Source organism: Sorghum bicolor, chromosome 4 (assembly GCF_000003195.3).
Source record: "Sorghum bicolor cultivar BTx623 chromosome 4, Sorghum_bicolor_NCBIv3, whole genome shotgun sequence".
In the NCBI taxonomy this organism is placed as follows: domain Eukaryota; kingdom Viridiplantae; phylum Streptophyta; class Magnoliopsida; order Poales; family Poaceae; genus Sorghum; species Sorghum bicolor.
The window spans coordinates 3,364,140-3,384,097 of record NC_012873.2 but is presented as its reverse complement, the minus strand read 5'-3'; the positions used below and the strand labels follow the sequence as shown (position 1 = coordinate 3,384,097).

Genomic DNA, 19,958 nt, shown 5'->3' with positions numbered 1-19,958 from the left:
GTATTTTTAAAATTTGTTATTTAGGTGGCACACTGAGACGCATCAAAACAGCGCCAGTTCTACTGAACACTGGTAACGTCCGATGGAGAAATTGCCTTTACTACCACCTAGACAGTGATGGGGAACCAAATTACATATTCAACAGGAAGGGATAAACCAAAAGAAACAAAAGGTGAATCCCTACATGGTTACCCCGTGTATTGTTCTCCTTGTATGGGTTCTAACTTCTAATGAGCTGTATCAAACAGTTTCACACCAATCTCACATCCCTGCAAGTAGCTTGACGTATTCTTGTTACATAGTGAAAGATACTCGTCCATTTTATGCTGTTCCCAATTCTTGCGATGACAGCCCCATGGTCAGCAATTTTTTGTATTAGTTGAGGAACACACAACAGCTTTTAGTAGGATCAACTGTAAAGAAAAGATAAACTTGTTAACAGAACACTTCATACCGAAGGGAAAAGTTTAAATGTCTAATAGAGGTTAGTTCGGTAAAGAATAAAGATCATGAGGGTGAGAGAGTGGGAGGATACCATGTGCCAGCTTCTTTAACCAAAAGTTCAGAAGTCATATTTCGTCCGGCCACTTCTCAAGATTATGCATAGCATATCAGACAGCTTAGAGGTTGAGTTGTAGAAATTCCATGCCTCGAGCATCAAACGCTTTCTTGAACCTTTGAAATGGACAACCTCAAAGCGACACAAGATTTAGTCTGGATGTCACAATAAATAGAAAGCATATACAACAACAGTGTTACACAACATGCACCTTTAATGGGGAATACAGTAGGGGAAACCCCTACTGTGGACAACATGCACCTTTAAAATTTATTTACATGATGAAAAAGAAACTTTGACATATTAAGTTACTTATTACAAGCAAGAAAAGTGTTATACCTTAACATCCAAGGGTATACCATGAAACTGTCCAGCACCCTCAGGCGGGGTCCAATTATAAACAGCACAAGGCAAGAAGAGAACAGATGCTCCATTAACTTCACCAGTAAATGCCTCATGCTTAGAAAATTTTCCAAAAGCCGAGGGTAGATGAGACTTGACAACCCATGCCAGTGCTAATTGGTCACCAAGCATACGGGAAGCCTTAATATATCTTAAGCAGTAAGCTTCAAGGACTTGTTTCAAGAATTCCACAGCTCTGAAAAAAGAGAGTCTAGTTTGAAGTTTGCCAGCTTTCTGTAATACAATCTATTCAATTGCTGTCAACTTACTTAGTGATGCCATCCCTGGTTCCTCTTACAGCAACAAACCCAGAGTTCAAAGGTTGCCCTTTGTTATTACGAAAAGTAAGAGCCAGATGACAATGGGGATATTTTTTGAATATATGTCCAAGATCATCAACCAATGCTATATCAGAATCAGTCAGAACAAAATGATTCAACCCCTCCATACTATCAAATTCCACAAGCTTTTGCTCCAAAAATGCCTGAATATGAGGATAAGATACATAAATATAATTCTTACAGTTGAAAATAATGCATAAAGAAGAAGATAGCAGGAATACATGGATCACATAATTAGTAATTTTGAGAAAGCATATGCAGAAAATGTAACAAACTAAATGAAGCTGATAGACTTACAATGTATGTCTTTATTCTTTGAAGCATCAAATTTCCTCGAGAATAGTTTCCTTCAATAGGCAATAGCGTAGCACTCCCTTGATTTACTGAAATTTTTGAACCAGGGTCAGTCAATATGATCACATTGCTTCTTGGCATTGATACCTGCAGGGTTCTACAGATAGGATCAGGTGTTAAACAACACACATCACAATTGCCGTTAGAAATAATGTAGCACACTGTATATTTTAAGTTTCAAATAATATGCAAAAGGGATATTTGTTATGGGGCATAGGTAATAATACCATGAACTCTAACGCCATTTCTAGAAAGGGTTATGATAGTGATGTTAGTATTCACATTCATTACATTACTTTCATGTTTTCCTACACACAAAGGGGATAACAATCTCAACAGCAGGAAGAAAGTACCAATTCTTTATTTGTTTAGTAACTCTAATAAATAGATGTTTGATAGCAATCACTCACAACATGCACTAATGCAGGACTTGGAACATCTTAGTTGAAACGCTGGATATGCTATCATAAACATAGGTATGGAACTAGAAATTCAACTGTAATTCAAATATTTGCAGTCTATCATTCGCAAGAGATAAATTTATTCGAACCACGTCAAAGTGTTAGTGTTAAACTTGCCACCAGTAAACAAAATTCGCACAAACTTAGAAAAAAGGGAGAGGTACCCTTATGAAACTGATGAAAGTGCTCAGAATGGCCATGGATCTTTCTGTTTTGCTATAAGAATGATTTCCAACAGTTACAGAATCAGATGGAACTTTGCCATCTCCAGCTGAGACAGAATTGTAGGTTGTGAATACAGTAACGAAAGAAATGTGTTCTCCAGGATAGTTCTCTTCACTTGATAGGCCAATCTTGTTCAGAGCTCTAAGTCCTGAGCAAAGTGAGAGAAACATCATCAGTCATATGAACTCAGTCACCAGGTTATGTTGTGCCAACAGCATGGAGGTACTGGTTTGAGAAAGACAGAATGCAATGTACCACTATTAAGTTAAGATTACAGCATATCATCGACAACTATAAGCAAATTAAATCTGTTTAAGATCTAAGTGGAACATCAAGATTCTAGATTTATCTGAAACATGCTGTTCAAAGCAATGTATTAGAGAAATTACTTTACTGCTCCTGATGAACTGATTTTGCAAAAAGCAACATTCTTATCCTGGTTGCAAAAAGAAAAATATTACGATGTGATGGCATAATAAAACGTTTCCAGTGCAAAACGAGCTAACTTTCAACATTTTAGAATGTTACCCGCGACACAAAAAAAAAAAAACTCCACTGCCACAATGACATTGGTAATGGTTGCTCAATTCTAAAAGCAATCCTCTGTCTAGACAGCCCTAGATGTCTCGAACTAAGATCTAAGCAGCCTCCACAAAGACCACCAAATTCAGCACGAATGGAGCTTGCCGAAACGAGAGGATCAACCTTGGCACTGGAGGCGGTCGGGGCGGCCTTGTCCGGCAGCGGGGCCAAGCACGAGACGGTCGGGCCGCTTCAGCGCAGTCGGGGGTGGCAGGCACACGCCCTTCTCCGCCGGCGCCCAGGGGTGCAGCCTGGACACTGGCGCGGGATCGGATCATCAGGGTGGGCGTCCTCATTCTGAGAGGGAATTGGAGGGGAGAATGAAGGGAGAGGTCCGTACCGGCGGAGTAGATGAGCGGGGCGAGGAGGAAGAGGAGCACCGGGCCTCGCGGTACGGCCCGGATTCGAGGCCTCAGCCTCGCCATCTAGGGGCGGAGAGGCGGCGGACGGGCGGACGTGCGGAGCCCCCGGTCCCGTCGGGGATGAAATCGGCTACGTCGGCTCCGGCGACGGCGGTGGGCAAATGATAAGCGTATTGTAGGAGTACGTCAACACGTTGTCAGGTTCCGCAGAAATAGTATTTCTCTCATCCTGTTTCATTAGGGCCTTGTTTTGTTCCCAACAAATTTTGCCAAAAAAATCTCACATCGAATCTTTCAACGTATATATAAAGCATTAAATATAGATAAAAATAGTTAATTGTACATTTTGTCTATAATTTATGAGATGAGCCTTTTGAACCTAGTTATGATTAGACAATATTTGTCAACAAATGAAAATGCTACAGTGTTCATTTTACAAAGGCCTAGATCAGGCTCCGTTTGGTTACTTTGTTTTTTTATCACCCATTACATCGAATGTTGGACACATGCATGAAGTACTAAATACATACTATTTATAAAATTAAAACAACAACTAGAAGGATAATTTGCGAGATGAATATTTTAACCTTAATTAGTCTATAATTGAACACTAATTATCAAATAAAAAGAAAATACTATAATTATTGTTAAATTTTATTACCCCAACCAAACAACCCCTTCAGTTTAGAGCTTGTAAAAATATCAGGATTTAATCTTTGATCAATAATTTAATAATTAAACCAATGCGTGTTTCGAAAAGCTGGGCGATGCCATAATTAATTTAAGCACGGTTATAGATAAACACAACATAGATATACGATACCGATCTGAGAATAGCACATAGATAGAACTTCGCCAAAACTCGCACAAGGCCATCATAACCTTGGAAGATCTTCACATGTTTGGAGCCTCTAAACCTGCAGAACAAAGTTACAAATTTGAGCATGAGCAATACAACGAATACTATTAGTAAATGCTTTTCATGAGTACCGGCTGATTTTTTGGGCCAGTGTTGATCCTAGTTTGTTATGAGAAAAAAATATTGTTCTATGACTAAAAAATAGTATTGATAAATTTGAGCGAACACGATTGAGAGCCGGGCCGTGGCAAGGGACCAGCAGCGCCTCAAAACATTCAATACCAGCTTTGATGTGATGCATTGTGATATGGAGAAAGTCCATATTATCTTCTTTAATTTTCACCATAATCCATTTTTCCTCACTAATCTTTAAAATCAGACAAAACACCTCTCACAACTTTTAAAACTGTTTATCTTACCTCTCTAGTTCTATTACAAGCAGTGTTGAAGACGATTTTATCCTTTTATTTTTATTTATTTCGGCTAAATCTTTGAAAAAACTTAGTAAATCATAAAAAAATCCTAGTTTTGTTTGACTCCACTACATAGTAAACATATAATATAGTATGATTTAGTACAAAGTTTGTAATGTAACTTTAGATTTATTCTTTTCTGTAATTGAATGAAATATTCATAGTTGCAGTTTGTATGGTCTAATTATGGTGAAACTTTTATGTTAGGCTAATTATTATATGCTTCAACTGTAGTAAAAATTTCATACTCATTAGATCATGTATAACTTAGTTATAAATTTTATTTAGATTTATGCTTGTTAAATATAAATAAATCTACAATAACTAAATCTCCGTACTCACCTAGTTGAATTTTTGGGTTCCACTAAAAAAAGGTTAAATTTTCGGGATTCCTGAACTGAATTCCTACCCGCCACGAATTGGCTCCAAATCTCGCTCATTTTCTCCTGCGAATTTTGCCCGGACAAGTTTGAAGCGTTGGATTCGCGAGGGGACAGCCAATGGGCCTGACAATCTGAACAGCCGAGCCGTGTGCGACAGGCGGCGCTGATGGCCTACGGGCCCAGCCCGTTGCGATTTGTTTTGGCCTGCAACCAACGAACCAAGCCTTTGTTTAGTTCAATTTTTTTTTTTACAAAATAGACATTATAGCATTTTTATTTGTATTTGACAAATATTATTTAATCATAGACTAACTAGATTTAAAAGATTCATCTCTCAAATTACAGATAAACTATGCAATTAGTTATTTTTTTAATTTATATTTAATCCTCCATACATGTATATTATGGTGAAAGTTAAGTTTTTGGAACCAAACAAGGCGATTAGTTCAAAAAAAATTGCAAAATGGATACTATAGTAATTTGTTTATATTTAAAAAATATTGTACAATTATAAACTAACTAGTCTCAAAAGATTCATCTCGCAAACTATAGATAAACTATGTAATTAGTTATTTTTTATTTATATTTAATATTCTATGTGCCGCATGTGACGAGAAATCTTTAAAAAAATGCATTTTTTTGAACTAAAGGCGTCAACCCTACAGGGCGCAGGGTGCACGTGCATGGCCCACCGCCACAAGCCCACAACACACTGGATCTCAAATTATTCCCTCGCGATGATCAAAAAAAAAAAATATTCCCTCGCTCCACATGCTACCTCATTCTGCGCCGCGCGCGCGTCTTTTTCTACGTTCAAAGTTCAACTCGGCAATGATTCGGGCAAGATTAAGCCGCAGCTTTCGTGGTATGTTCTTTCAATTTTTATTTCTTTTGGTCTATAATGGCCCTGTTTGGATACTCTAACTAAGTTAGAGGTTATAGTTATTCTCTAACTCATGACTAGCCCTCAACTAACTCTAGCCAAATAGGTGTTTGGATGCAAGGGTTAAATTGACAATAAATGTACTTTCCCATTCATTTGGCTCCTTCCCAGCCAGATTTGGTGTGGCCGGCTGTTGTGTGGCCTCCTCCCGCTCACAAATGACATTGCTCCACATGGTACCTTGCGTGCCGTTTTGCCATTGCTGGCGGCGGGCCATTTTTCCATTACTCCATATGGTACCTTGCGGGCTGTTTTGCCATTGTTGGGAGGCGGCGACACGATTGGGAGGCGGCAGCACGGCTTGGAGGTGGTGGCGCGGTTGAGAGGCGGAGGCGAGGCGAGCTGGGAGGCAGCAGTGCTGGTAACTGGGAGGGATCGTGGCTGGGAGGCATCGTGAGTGGAGATCCCGTGCGATACAGCCGATCCCTTTTCCTGTGGGCCCCGCCTTAAATAGTCCCAAATAGCCCAAATAAGCACCTCTTTGGGGGGATAGTTTTTTGGGTGGGTTAGATGCAAATAACCCCAATCTAACCCTCATGTTTGGATACTTTAGGGCTATTTGAGCCCCAAATAGCTAAATCTAACTCTAACCCATGGATCCAAACAGGGCCAATAATTATATCGAGGAAAACATCATGGCATAGCTGTGAAAGGCTTCAGCAGAAATGAGACGAACATGAATGACAGAAAAGTGAGAGGACACATCTAACCATTGATTCGTCATGTATGTCTCTTTCTCTTCACTGCTGTTGATGATGAGATCAATTACCAGGATTTACTACCCCTCGTAGGGATTATTCATAAGCCTCCTGCCAATGAAATTGACGTATGCAATGGTAACCTTATTGTGACAATCATCAAAGTCACTGTAGGTAATAAGATCCCACAAAAATTATCTAATTTCGTCATTATATTTGTTTAGGATAAATTCTAAACAAAATTTATCTAGAAAATTGTTGTAAAAGAGAGATGGGTTCCTTCTTGGTATCGGCAGACTTGACAGAGGAAGAAGCAAAGGAGCTAGACAATTTTGTGTAATTTTACTTTTTTTTTGTTATTTTTCTTGTATATTGATACTCTATTGTAAAAATATGCTTTGGTTCCACAAAAGACAGAAGGGGTGGGAAACCCCTCTGAATTCATAAAAAGAACGACGGCAATGGCTAAAAACATAAGGGGTGGCAACGACTGGAGAGGTTTGTTAAAGTAATCTACAAGGCTTACAACAAAATGTCAAGTGTCCTATGATGGGTAAACAATGACAAATAGTGACTAGAGCCTCAGAGTGTTTACGCTGAGAACCTTTAATAACAAAATAGTGTATCGAATCAATTGCTGGATTCCATCTGAAGACATCACCATTGCATATAGTGAGACATCAAACTGTGTAAATGCTACAACAACCCTATTTTGTAAAATCTCGAAAAGGGTTTCAATGTCTTAATTTTGTCACCCCTTACATTTTGTAATCCATGCCCACTCTAATGAAGCGGTAGGACACATGACATGATTTTGCTAAAAAAATAGAGATAGATATCAAAACACATTACTCTTTTACCTATATCTCTATGGCTAGATGTTGCTTCTGGCTTAGCCATTCACATTTTTTTACCTATATCTCTATGGCTCTTGTCGCTTGCGGCTTAGCCATTGGCACGAGTAAAATGATGGCTTCTTATTGCATCAATAGTCTCATTTGCTTACACGTTTAGAAATCACTTCCTAATAATTTCTAATAATAATGAAATAGCATAACAAGTTTCATGATTTGCTTAAAAACATGATACAACCACATAAAAGCATGTAAAATGATGGCTTTCTATAGTATACAAACAAAATTATCCGATGTCATTGTAAAAAAAGGTTCAGATATGGTATTATTTTGCAAAAAATATTTTAGAGAAAGTTTTGTACAAAGTGATAATTTCTCCTCACTTTTTTTGTGTGTTTATTATCACTTTTTTTTTACAAAAGTGTTTTTATCACTTTTCATACAACCAAGAAAAGGCAAACCCACGCGCGGGCATATCATCTTTTCCTCCCCTCTTCGATTCGATCCATCCATCCTTCCCAACCAAACCCAAACCTCCGTCCCAAAAAAAAAAAAAAAAAAAAAAACTTTTTCTCTCCGTCTCGTCTCTCTCCTCCCCTCTGGGTCGCCACTCGCCAGCAATCCACACGAAAGCGAGAAGCCGCTTCCAGCAAGAGGAGGAGAGTAGAGGGAGAGGGGGAAGGAGGGAGGCTCCAGGGGGCCCTGCATTGCGACGGGCTCGGGCGCCGTCGATTCGTCCGCCGGGATGGATCACGGCGGCGGCGAGGGCCGCGTCGTGACGGCGAGCCTGGCGGCGGCGCGACGCACCCTGCGTGCCGGCGTGGACAAGTCGCGCGCGCTGGGCCACGCGCTGGCCCGCGCGGGTCCCCGCCTGGAGGAGATCCAGACGGCGCTGCCGGCGCTGGAGGCCGCGGTGCGCCCGATCCGCGCGCCGCTGGCCGAGCTCGCCGCCGCCGGGCCCCACATCGACCGCGCCGTGGGCCCCGCCGCCGCCGTGCTCAAGGTGTTCGACGCCGTGCACGGCCTCGAGCCGCCGCTCCTGGCGCCCGGCGCCGCGGGCTCCGGCGCGGCCGGGGACCTGCCGGGGTACCTCGCCGTCCTGGCGCAGCTCGAGGAGGCGCACAGGTTCCTCGCCGACAACTGCGGGCTCGCCGCGCAGTGGCTCGCCGACATTGTCGAGTACCTCGGCGACCGCGACCTCGCCGACCCGCGCTTCCTCGCGGAACTCGGGGTCACGCTCGACGAGCTCAGGACGCCCCCCGCCGGCGACCTCGACGGCGGGCTCCTGGCCGCCGCCCTCGGTATCCTCGAGGCCGAGTTCCGCCGCCTTCTCGCCGACCACTCCGCGCCGCTCGCGATGCCGCAGCCCGGCGCCTCCGCTGGCTCGGTCGCGCCGTCCCGCGTGCCTGCCGCCGCTGTCCACAAGCTCACCCTCATTCTCGATCGCCTCGTGGCCAACGGCAGGCAAGACCGCTGCGTGGCCGCTTATATCGATGCGCGCGGGGGTGTGGTCAGTGCCAGTCTTCGCGCTCTCGGCCTCGACTACCTGCACGACCCGTCTCAGGACGCCCAGGCATTGGGACCTGCTCTTGAGCTGTGGGGGCGGCACTTAGAGTTTCTGGTGCGCCGTCTCCTCGAGTCAGAGCGGCAGCTCTGTGCCAAGGTGTTTGGGCAGCATAAGGATGCCGCGTCTGCATGCTTTGCAGAGGTGGCGGCACAAGCCAGGGTTCTTGAATTCTTGAGGTTTGGCCGTGCAGTTGCTGATGCCAAGAAGGATCCCATCAAGCTCCAGCGTCTGCTGGAGGTGTTTGATTCTTTGAATAAGCTGAGGCTGGACTTCAATAGGTTGTTCGGTGGCAAAGCCTGCGCGGAGATTCAGAGCCAGACAAGGGACCTTGTCAAGTTGTTGATAGACGGGGCTGTCGAGATCTTTGAGGAGTTGATTGTGCAGGTGGAGCTGCAGCGGCACATGCCTCCCCCAGTTGATGGGGGCGTGCCGCGCTTAGTTACCTTTGTCGTCGAGTACTGCAACCGACTGCTTAGTGAGCAATACAGGACTGTGCTTGGGCAGGTGCTAACTATCCATCGCAGCTGGCGCAAAGAGGTGTTCAATGACAGGATGCTTGTTGACGTGGTGCTAAACATTGTCAAGGCCCTTGAAGCTAACTTTGATGTTTGGTCCAAGGCATATGACAATGCTACACTGTCGTATCTCTTCATGATGAATACCCATTGTCATTTCTTTAGGCATCTGAAGGCTACTAAGCTAGGAGAGGTCTTGGGTGATGTGTGGCTGCGAGAGCATGAACAATACAAGGAATACTACTTGTCAATGTTCATCAGGGAGAGCTGGGGAGCACTTTCGCCGCTACTGAACCGGGAGGGATTAATATTGTTCTCCAAGGGCCGGGCCACGGCAAGGGACCTGGTGAAGCAGCGCCTCAAAACATTCAATTCGAGCTTTGATGAGATGCATTGCAGGCAATCGTCGTGGGTTATACCTGACAAGGATTTGCGGGAGAGGACATGTAATCTTGTGGTGCAGACTATTGTTCCTACCTACCGGAGCTACATGCAGAACTATGGGCCACTTGTGGAGCAAGAGGGAAATGCCAGCAAGTATGTAAGGTACACTGTCGATGGTTTGGAGAAGATGCTCAGTGCCCTCTACATGCCCCGGCCCAGGAGGGCTGGAAGCTTCCAGATCAAGCACTCCAGTGGCAATATTGCCAGTGCAATGACTGGGTTGCATCGGAGTGCTTCTGCAGTGAAATAGCCTCCGTTGAAGAACCCCAAAAAATTGGATCAATATGATGCAATGTCCGGTATGTGGCAAATGATTCATTTGACCCAGTTGGCAAACAGTCCCGCACTGGATAGGTGACCCAATAATGGAACCCTGGTCGGATCAGTGGTGTCATATGAACATAAGTTACTCTTTAGTTAGCATGGAGAATAGAGGGTGGTGATCATTTCTGCAGCTCCTATTTGAGATGTTACATCCTCCTGAGCTATCTTCTCTTCTTTTGTACTTCTGTTAGTGACCCTGCTAGTGACCCTGGCACCATATCATTCATTTGGAGATATTTTATCAGCTGTGTAGCTATGTAAAATTGGTTGTATTTTAGGTGACCTGTGGGCATTACCTTTCCATGTACCAAAAACTAGACCCTGGATTTTTCAGTGAGGATTTGCTATTTGTTTGGTAAACTAGAGCAGATATATACCCCAATACAATTGCATTACATTTACACAGTACAGCTTGATCATAACTAACGCTGTTGCATTTCTTCTTCTTCTCCTTTCTCATCAGTTCACAATATGGCAGTCCCTGGATCTGTCAGTGAGGATGTGCTATTTGTTTGGTAAACTGGAACAGATATATACCCCAATATACAATTGCACTACTACATTTAAACAAAGAATAGTTTGATCATAACAAATTTGTTTGCATATATTTTTATTTTGCCCCCTTCAGTTCACAATATGGTTAAAGAAAAGATTACAGAACAGGTAATTCTTGCATGATCCCTTTTGTTTAGACCCAAAACTGATTTGTTGCCATCCCTGTCAGTTCAAGGCTGCTAGGCTGAGACCAGCTGTAAGTGAAGCTGGCATCCAATCTATTGGGTACTTGATCTGGAACAGTTTTTCTTCATACTGGATGGATTTCAGTTCAGTGAGTCATTGGCTAATGAGTGTTGTCATGTGCGTTGATGCAGGATGAATTGAAGGAACTTGAAATTGTGGACACTGCACTGTTGGGCATTCAGGAGTAATATAAGCATCTGAAATATGTTTGGAAAATTTTGTTTGTTTATCCCTCCTTGCGCTAAAATTCCTTGGAGCAATCTGACAGTGGGGCCTGAGCCGCTTTTTGTTCGGTCTGAAAAGGGCTTAATGGGCAGCAGAAAGTTTGGGCCAGAAACAGACACATAATGGCAATAAGAACGTGCTTACAGCTGCTTTGATGTGGACTGTTAATTTCACATGGAATGGCTGGGGCACCCCTCTTGTTCCACGCCTGCAGTGCATAGATGAAGCTTCCTCCTGAGTTAAAATCCACCTCTAGTGTCGTTGCCATCCCCGCAGATCATCCACCTTATTGTTAGGTTAAGTCAGCTATGTCAACCAATTATGTCATATAATTTGGAGTTCTGCTTAGCTGACTCATTCTCCCCCATTTTAAATTGTTTGTGTTGAATTCATGGGATATTGGGAGAGTATCCTTGGGGAAATTTGGATTTAAGATTTTCCATGTGTGGGCTCATATCCTTAAGATCTATTATTCCTTTTTTCTGGATCTTTCCTTTGTTACATTAATGATTTGCACGCAGACTAGTGTTGCGAATGGACCGTTTATGGGATAAGTTAGACGCACGAGAATCTGCAGCATCCTGGCAAACTCCCCATTTAGTTCAGCACCAGGCACCAGGTACATTTCTCCTCTTTAGCATTTGATAACATGGAAAAGCTTTTTTTATCCTTCATCCAACCAGCCTGATAGATGGAAACCGTTGCAAGGAGGAATGGAAGTTACCGACAAACTGGAAGCTCCAAGTTGATGCCAGGACCAGGACACTGACTGGATGAGCATAGGGATTTCAGAAGGAACGGTTCAAACCAGAACATGCCAGTTGGCGTGGAGGTGCTCTGGCGGATCAATTGAAGGCCAGAAGCTTACAAACGTGCAAATACAAAACAACGCAGGCCAGAGAAGGCCAAACAAAAAGAAAATTAAGTATTTTTTCTGAGATAGGTTGCTCTAGTGATTAACTTTGTAATGGGTTCATAGTAATATCACATTGTTAGTGCTATATAACCTCAAGAGGATCAAAGGTAGCATTACTTGAAACACACAGAGGTAGGCCAGACCTCTTCACCATATTTCACAAACCACAGTCTACCCAACAAACTAACCACACTTGCTAAAACAGCTCACAGCATGCCGGGGGAGTGGTCAGTCGGGCTTTGCGACTGCTTTGGAGATTTCAACACCTGTATGCAAACCTAGCTTCTCTGTTCTTCCTGTGCCTCTTGCAAACACCTCATCCATATTTTCAGTTTTTTTTCTTTCCCTAAGTTGCAGGTTGCTTGACTTTCTGGTGCCCCTGTGTCACATTTGGCCGCACTGCTGAGATCGTGGACAGAGGCTCCATATGTATGTGTTCTACATACCCTCATCATCATCTTTTAATCTTTTCAATGAAAAAGTTTATCTTCATCTTTCTGGTGGATGCATGCATAAAAGCTATCAGTCTCCTTGGCTCACTCTCCCGCTTGTTTGCAGCATGCTGCATGAATGGCACACTGTATTATCTGCTTGCAACAATAGGCTGCCAATGGTTGTATGGTTGTACCAAGCGCTCCTCAATGCGCACACAATACAACTTGCAAGAATCCCCTTGCTTGGACTGCTGCGTCCACTTCTGGTGTGGCCCTTGTGCACTCTGCCAGGAGTACAGGGAGCTGGAGAAACGCGGCTTCAACATGGCCAACGGTATCCCTCTCCCTCCTGCTGAAAGAAAACATAGGGGAGAACTTTAGAACACAGGAATTTCATAGGAATTGGTTATTTTTCAAAGGAAAAGCGTAGAAAACAGTGAAATTTCCAGAGTTCCAAAGGGGGATGGTTGAATCACAGTATTTATCTGTTATTCCTTTTGCAGGATGGGAAGGTAGCAACAAGGTGGTGGGGTGTTTTCATGGGATGACGACACCACCAAGAAAGCAATCCATGTGCTTCTAGGATAGCATAGCTCCAGGCTCCAGCGGTTTTTTTTTTTTCAGGCTCCAGCGTTTGCTGGTCATGTCCATGATGATTTGCACTTCCTTCTCATCTCCCGTGTGTCCGTGTTCCTGTGAGTTACGTTCCTGCATAAAGCATTGTATGAATCGTTTCAAAATAAATAAATAAAGCATTGTATGTACACATACGACATCGACTGTCCAACTGCTAATTTTTTTCAGCTATGAATTCGGATACATGCTGCTTGCTCAAGAACCAACAATTGAGAACTAGACCTATGATGCACAATGAAATACTGCACAAGCTGAATATGTAAATACGATCAAGATTGCGGAACGCATGATGTAACAGTTGGAGACAGGAATGGTAGATATAAAGGAAAATCAAGTGGCAAAGAGAGTGTGTATGTGCACGCATACACAGCCTAAGGGTCTTCCAGTAGTTCAGTTCAGACTTCAGCTGCAAGCCCATCAAAATGAATGATGGCATACTTGCAAAACACCACCTTAAAAGGTGGCAACTACAAAATAGCGCCATTCAATCAATGAGGTAGACGAAGTTTACTTTCAGTTATCGAACTATTGCCGAAGTCCAATTTTGGTCATCAAACTTAACTGCGTATCTTTGACCATCAAACTATTACAACCAAGCGACTTTGGCCCTTAATTAGACTCAAGGTGATTTTTCCTGCATATGTATTTTTTGAAAAGTAACAATAATATGATTAAATCACTAGAGTTCATAATTCCAGTCGCATGAACATGCACCTTAACTACTGAAGCAACGAATGGAAAGTAAAAACTGTTTCGACTCAACAATTGTCTAGACAGATTCAGGGCCCGTTCGGTTAAGCGTTCTCGGCGTAGAACGACCCGGAACATACAATTTAGGCCTTGTTTAGATGCATCAAAAAACCCAAAACTTTACAAGATTCCCCGTCACATCGAATCTTGCGGCACATGCATGAAACATTAAATATAGATAAAAAAGATAACTAATTGCACAGTTTGTCTGTAAATCACGAGACAAATCTTTTAAGCCTAGTTACTCAATAATTGAATAATGTTTGTCATATAAAAACGAAAGTGCTACAGTGTCAAAATCCAAAAAAAATTTGGATCTAAACAAGGCCTTAGGGTCTGTTTGTTTAGGCTAAATTCTGGATGGAATGATTCCTGTCGATGATTTTCTATATAAAATAGAGTAACGTTTCTGGCCGGATCGATTCCGTGCCAACCGAACGTGGCCTTATCGAATGGTTCCAGATCCAGAATAATTACAGACCATTCCAGGCTGCAAACGAACAGGCCTTCAATGTGTACATGCATTATAACTTGTACATGAATCAGTTTTCTAACGAACATAAACAAATCCCTCACGAACAAAGGACATAATAAACTCATGCTTCCATCCGGCCTGTTACGGAAACAAACGTTCTACCTGTTACGGAAACAAAAAACTGAAAGAGAATAGTTTTTTTTTTACAGCCTTTTTTACGGAAACCATCATACAGAAAAGCTTGCATCTCAGAAAATGATGTTACCCGGTTTATGGCATTGTCATATAGCAGTAATAGTGAGTTGGGCACAGATGCTATACGTGGGCAAAATTGCTGAAATTGAAATGCTACTCTTCCACAGTTCAATGCAAAAGTACAGGAAACTAAAATATCTTTTCTTTCACATGTTAAAATGCTATATTCAAAGGGAGCCGACATAACAAAAACGAGAAGAATGCGTTCCTCTCCATTATGTTAACAAGTACTACCTTCAAAATATCTCCTCGGCTTAAAAATATATAAAGATATTTTCCCTAGCAACGAATAGACTACGTTCAATTTTTCCAATCCAGCACAGGGTAAAACTCTGCAGGCACGAATGGGATTTTCAGTCCAGAACCAAAAAAAAAACCCAGTGCGCGCAATAGGAAAAAAGGGGCTAACATCACCACGAGCTAGCTTCTTACCTGCTGATTTCATAATCCTCGGTTGCTCACCCCTTAAAATACAGAACCAACCAACAATGCAATAAAAAAATGCAACATCCCGGAAGGTTATAAGAACACAACCCAAGCAAATATTATATAGTAGCAATCCACAGGAACATAATAAACTGTGACATCCAACACAGACACCAAACTGACGACACCACACGCAGCCAACCACATAGGGTATGCTGCACCACACCACAATTAACAGTTTTAGACATCCACACTACACGAACACTGACACGAAATCACACCAGACAAGCAAAAGAAACTAAATTGAAATATATAATACTATTAAGTGCAGCAGTAGAGCAGAGCTGCCCCCCTTCACTCATCGTCCTCTTCCTCAGACTCGGCGCTCTGGAGCCACTCAACAAAGGGCTTGGCGTTCTTGACAACCTGGGAGTCCTTTCCAGCTGCAACAGCAGCATTGTACCAGTCCACGATGGTTTCCTCCTCCAGGATATCTCCATCATACAGGGCTTTCAGGACAACTGGGACCTCCTTCAGCGCCTCAGGGTTGCACTTGCCACCAAAAGCCTCAATGGCCTGAACCAGCAGGACCTGGGCAGCCTCATCTGGCACAGCAACTGCAAGGTACTTCTTGTTCTTGACAACCTCCTTCGCAAACCCCTTGCCCACACCATCAAATAGAGCCTCGAGGAGAGCATTCATCACATCCTGGGGAGGAAGGGTTGAGGAGGCAAGCACAGCCTTGAGCTGGGTAGGGGTAGGAGCACTTCCTAGGCTAGCCTTGATGTCTCCAACCAGTTCTTCATATGGACTAGGCTTAGTGACGGCAGGTTTTTCAACAGGGATTTCTTTTGCTGAACCATTAGCATGGGTTGCCTGTTTCTTCTTCTTCTCAGTCTCCTCAGTGGACAGCATCACCATTTCAGCAGTTGCTGCACTCAGCTGCTCCTGCATGCGCTGCTTCGCAGCCTCGATAGAAGTGTCAGTCTGCCACTGAACATCATCATCATCCTCTTCCTCATCTGCAGCTGCATGGTCACCATCACGGCTGCGAGTTGGAGAGGTTGAGTGGTCCTCATCAGAGCCAGCAGCAGTAGCCTTCTTCTTTGAACCCTTGGCAGTGGGCTCCTTGGATGCACCCTTCTTCTTTGCATCCTTCTTCAGTTTCTTCATCTCCTCATCAGCAGCCTCACCTTCCTTCAGGCGTTCCTTCTCAGCTCTCCTCATGGCCTTCTTGTCTTTTCCTCCCTTCTTCTGTTCTGGTGGGTTTTTCAGGATGAAGGTTGTGAGCTTGTCCCTCATGTCAACATCTGAGACGAACCCACAGGCTGCACATTTCAGTGATATCATCTGGGTCTTTGAGATGAGAATCTCAGTCTCAGGATTCCCACACCCATAACACTGGACATACTTCTTGATGAATACTTCAAGGAGACCAGCCAGCTTAGAAGTATCATGAGCCCCATTAACCAAGGAAATCCCTGTCTTCTCATCAAATTTGGACTGTGCACCAAGCTCACATCCAAAGTACTTGGTTGTGTAGGAAGCTGGCCTGGCAAGTGCTTTTGCTATGTCAACCATGTTCACAACATTTGTCTTGATACCATTACCACGACCTTCTATCTTGGTAATCATTCTGGGCATCTTGTACCTGTAGAAGGCATCATCCCTGTTTGAAGCACCAATGTTTTGCAGCGCCATCTTGAATAAAGATCTATTAAGTTGATGCTATCAGATGTGACAAAGTCCAGAATCAAAAGTTTCTGCTGATCCTCCAAGAAAACCAAGCAGACTCTGAGCACCAGCAAATGACACCTCAGGACAAGGAAACCAGATGGGCTCTTGATGCATGCAGTGGAACTGAACCTTATGCCTTTTCCTCGTCGCGCGAGAATACTCTCCCAGCAATCCCAAATAAAGCAAAGATTGTTCAGACATAAAAGAAGCAGGAACTCCTAAGCCCTCCACTTTGTCAGACTGCAGCAGAACAGTTGCTGCTACCTGGTACAGCACAAACAGAGGACTGAATGTCAGAAAGAGACCATACAGCACCAATATGGATCTCCATTGTAGGAAGGACAGATATAACATCGTATGACAGAATAGCTAAAATATGAACTGATGAGAGCAGTGCAAACATGTATACTGATAGACAACTAAGCAAAATGATTACACCCAGAACAAAACTTTCATGCACCTACCCAAATAACTTACAAAAAAGAGAATATGAATTGGTACAAAGTATACATGGAAATCCCATCATTCATCACATTATTGTGTCAATTGAGAAAATTGTATCTCCTGGATGAATACCAGCAAAGGAAACAATAAACTAACAACAGCTAGGAAATAATTCCTAACCATTGCATCCCATGTGCAGGACATAATGAGTACAGAAAACCCATCAGCATATAAACAAAACTAGTATATAGGCGATTATTATCATCATCCAGACTAAAATTGGTTGGCAAAAGATACCATCATCACCAAATATAAGATAAGACAAGCTATCACAAATAATAAACCCAAACTAAACAACCAAAAATCCCTATCCAAACAGAGCTAGAACACGCATATGCCTACCAATATTGAGCACAACATAATCAGCAGCAGGCAAATCCTAGAGCATAAATATATTATAATCCAAACAGAGCTACAACACATATACACAACAAATCTACACCCACATTTGATAAATCCATTAAACTGGCATAAACTGAAATCAAACAACAGAGCATAATACATGAACTTTTAGGATCCCAATTAATAACTACCCAAACAGACCACCCAACGCGAATATACAACAAATCTGTTGTACTTGTACACACAGTTGAAAATTTCATTAATCCAGCATAAACCAAAATCTGACCACAACCTAATCTGTGTGTTATACCAAGCAAACCCTAATTAAACCCTAGTTAGATTCCTCACGGATAATCGAACCCGAGGTGGTGTTACCAAACAAACCCTAATTAAATCCTAGTTAAGTTTCCTTACGAATACTCAAACCCTGGCAGGATCCGAGACAACGCTGGATCCGAGACCTATGAACCAGCGCCTAGCTGATCGGGATACAGGCGTGCTCACCTCGGGCGGATCCGAGACCACGCTGGATCCGAGACCTATGAACCAACACCTACCAGCCACAACTAGACGCCAACCAGCCAATCGGAACGAGAACGCCTACCAACCAATCGGAACGAGAACGACTACCAGCCAATCGGAACGAGAACAAGCTGATCGGGATGTACGCGTGCTCACCTGTGGCGGGCGGGAGATCTGGAGGGTGACGACGCGCCGGGTCGGGTGAGATTGGGTCGACAGGTTGCGGGGAACGGCGGCGAGACGATGGAGTGCGGAGGGGAGATGGAGGCGGGTGGTTTTTATAGGAGGGCAGGAGGGGTTGGGGGGGCAGACGCGCAGAGGGGGCTAAAAGCACAGAGCTAGGGCTGCCGTATCCGCCTCGCTTTCTCTGATTTTTTTTTTGTCAATTATTTAATTTTTCTTTCGGGCTTTTATTTTTCTTTTCTTTTTCGTGTGATCTGGCTTGAGTTGGCCTCTCGTCCGCTTCCTAAACTGCTTTGCGCTGTGCCTCCCGGGTTTTATTTTATTTTGTTTGATTGATTTATTTATTTATTTTTGTGTTGGAGTGAGTTGTGTGATATATAGGAGGATTGCGTGGACTGGACTCCGCGTGCGCAAAAATAATTAATAAATAGAGAAGAATTTTGTTGGATGATCTTTGATAAAAATATTTTTTAGCAAAAACAGACATAACTCGTGACGGAGAGGACTGAGAGCACCTCCAGTTACTAGAAAATGAACCGTAGTGAACCGTAGATAGAATAAATCAAACTAACTACATTGTAGGATGCGAACTATGGTTGTCAGATCTCAAATCAATTATCCAAGACTGTTTCAACCGACGAGAATAAAATGAGCCGGAGATATGCGGAGGAGAGAACAATGCTTTTTTTTTGTTTATTTGTGAGGTGGGTTCTACCAATCGATTTAGCACTGGAGCAATCGAACTTCTAGCCATGGAATCCAACCATGTCAGTTTGGTTCGATTTTTAAATAAAAATGCCCTAAGGTGGTAACAAATTAAATAAATTTACATAAATTTTAAATGAACTCCTATATCTCTTTATGGATGCCAATTTAATGTCAGTTTAAGCCCTTTCGAGTGTGGATTTCCCTTTCTGTTTTCTATGTTTTTTCTATATAAATTAATTAGTTCTGGTTAACTTCTTGTGTTTGAAGAGGGTCTTAGTCGTAGGGAGATTGATTGGAAAAAAATACTAGCACCTAGAAAATTTCAAGTGTCATACAACTAGCACTTGGGCACAACCTAGAATGCAACAAAATCCAAGGCCACGAATACAACAACACATTGAGTGTAAGAAGGGGCATTTTTCAAACTTTTCAAGTAAGCATGCATTAGGCACGCTTGTGGTAACATCTAAAGGCCTTGAATTGTTAGTTAAGCAATCTTTACGTGACTACTTTGACCCTTTTTATCATTGTGGTTGGATACAAGTTTCTAACCTCAATCAAAACGCTATGAAAATACACTCTTCCACGTTTTTGTTGTGTTCGCCCCTCTTCCCTTCACACTCCTCCCTTTTGGCAAAATAACAAATTTAATTTTACAAAAAGCTATATCCACTATAGAAATATTTTTTTTCAGAAATATTCTTTCGAAAAAATATTTTGTTGAGAAGTTACTAAAAAATAGTGTGCATCTTTTAACC

The 19,958-nt window shown here is 42.8% G+C and overlaps 4 protein-coding genes across 8 annotated transcripts; 2 read left to right on the top strand and 2 right to left on the bottom strand.

Moving 5' to 3' along the window:
* Window positions 84-3,470, bottom strand: LOC8069971. 2 transcript variants are annotated; one of them, XR_002451916.1, is made up of 8 exons: window positions 3,265-3,470; window positions 3,048-3,182; window positions 2,282-2,490; window positions 1,600-1,743; window positions 1,231-1,445; window positions 899-1,157; window positions 536-675; window positions 84-413 (listed from the first exon to the last, which is right to left on the bottom strand). XR_002451916.1 is itself a non-coding variant. In XM_021458424.1 (8 exons), exons 1-7 carry the CDS (start codon window positions 3,347-3,349, stop codon window positions 563-565), a joined length of 1,176 nt encoding a protein of 391 aa, XP_021314099.1. In that variant the 5' UTR covers window positions 3,350-3,468; the 3' UTR covers window positions 84-413; window positions 536-562. The 2 variants fall into 2 exon arrangements, 1 of the variants encoding a protein (XP_021314099.1); XM_021458424.1 differs by having other exon boundaries at window positions 536-691; window positions 3,265-3,468.
* Window positions 7,993-10,706, top strand: LOC8069970 (exocyst complex component EXO70A1). Its single transcript, XM_021460405.1, has one exon. The coding sequence runs from the start codon at window positions 8,242-8,244 to the stop codon at window positions 10,270-10,272; it is 2,031 nt and encodes a 676-aa protein (XP_021316080.1). The 5' UTR covers window positions 7,993-8,241; the 3' UTR covers window positions 10,273-10,706.
* On the top strand, window positions 10,898-13,435 carry LOC8074634 (cell number regulator 11). 4 transcript variants are annotated; one of them, XM_021460408.1, is made up of 4 exons: window positions 10,898-12,496; window positions 12,586-12,657; window positions 12,787-12,996; window positions 13,166-13,435. In XM_021460408.1, exons 1-4 carry the CDS (start codon window positions 12,442-12,444, stop codon window positions 13,243-13,245), a joined length of 417 nt encoding a protein of 138 aa, XP_021316083.1. In that variant the 5' UTR covers window positions 10,898-12,441; the 3' UTR covers window positions 13,246-13,435. The 4 variants fall into 4 exon arrangements, with proteins under 4 accessions (XP_021316083.1, XP_021316082.1, XP_021316081.1 ...); XM_021460407.1 differs by having other exon boundaries at window positions 12,580-12,657; XM_021460406.1 differs by having other exon boundaries at window positions 12,586-12,996.
* Window positions 15,297-18,618, bottom strand: LOC8074633 (eukaryotic translation initiation factor 5). Its single transcript, XM_002451501.2, has 2 exons — window positions 18,466-18,618; window positions 15,297-17,205 (listed from the first exon to the last, which is right to left on the bottom strand). Exon 2 carries the CDS (start codon window positions 16,903-16,905, stop codon window positions 15,559-15,561), a length of 1,347 nt encoding a protein of 448 aa, XP_002451546.1. The 5' UTR covers window positions 16,906-17,205; window positions 18,466-18,618; the 3' UTR covers window positions 15,297-15,558.

Excerpts from the sequence above, each read along its gene's own strand:
- LOC8069971 (XM_021458424.1), bottom strand. The coding sequence starts at position 3,349 with ATGGCGAGGCTGAGGCCTCGAATCCGGGCCGTACCGCGAGGCCCGGTG. Across the intron at positions 3,183-3,264 it reads CCCGCTCATCTACTCCGCCG|TGTCCAGGCTGCACCCCTGG; the intron begins GTACGGACCTCT and ends ATCCCGCGCCAG. Across the intron at positions 1,744-2,281 it reads CTTTCATCAGTTTCATAAGG|GTATCAATGCCAAGAAGCAA; the intron begins GTACCTCTCCCT and ends AGAACCCTGCAG.
- LOC8069970 (XM_021460405.1), top strand. The coding sequence starts at position 8,242 with ATGGATCACGGCGGCGGCGAGGGCCGCGTCGTGACGGCGAGCCTGGCG.
- LOC8074634 (XM_021460409.1), top strand. The coding sequence starts at position 12,442 with ATGCCGGGGGAGTGGTCAGTCGGGCTTTGCGACTGCTTTGGAGATTTC. Across the intron at positions 12,497-12,579 it reads CTTTGGAGATTTCAACACCT|TTGCAGGTTGCTTGACTTTC; the intron begins GTATGCAAACCT and ends TCTTTCCCTAAG. Across the intron at positions 12,997-13,165 it reads CGGCTTCAACATGGCCAACG|GATGGGAAGGTAGCAACAAG; the intron begins GTATCCCTCTCC and ends TTCCTTTTGCAG.
- LOC8074633 (XM_002451501.2), bottom strand. The coding sequence starts at position 16,905 with ATGGCGCTGCAAAACATTGGTGCTTCAAACAGGGATGATGCCTTCTAC.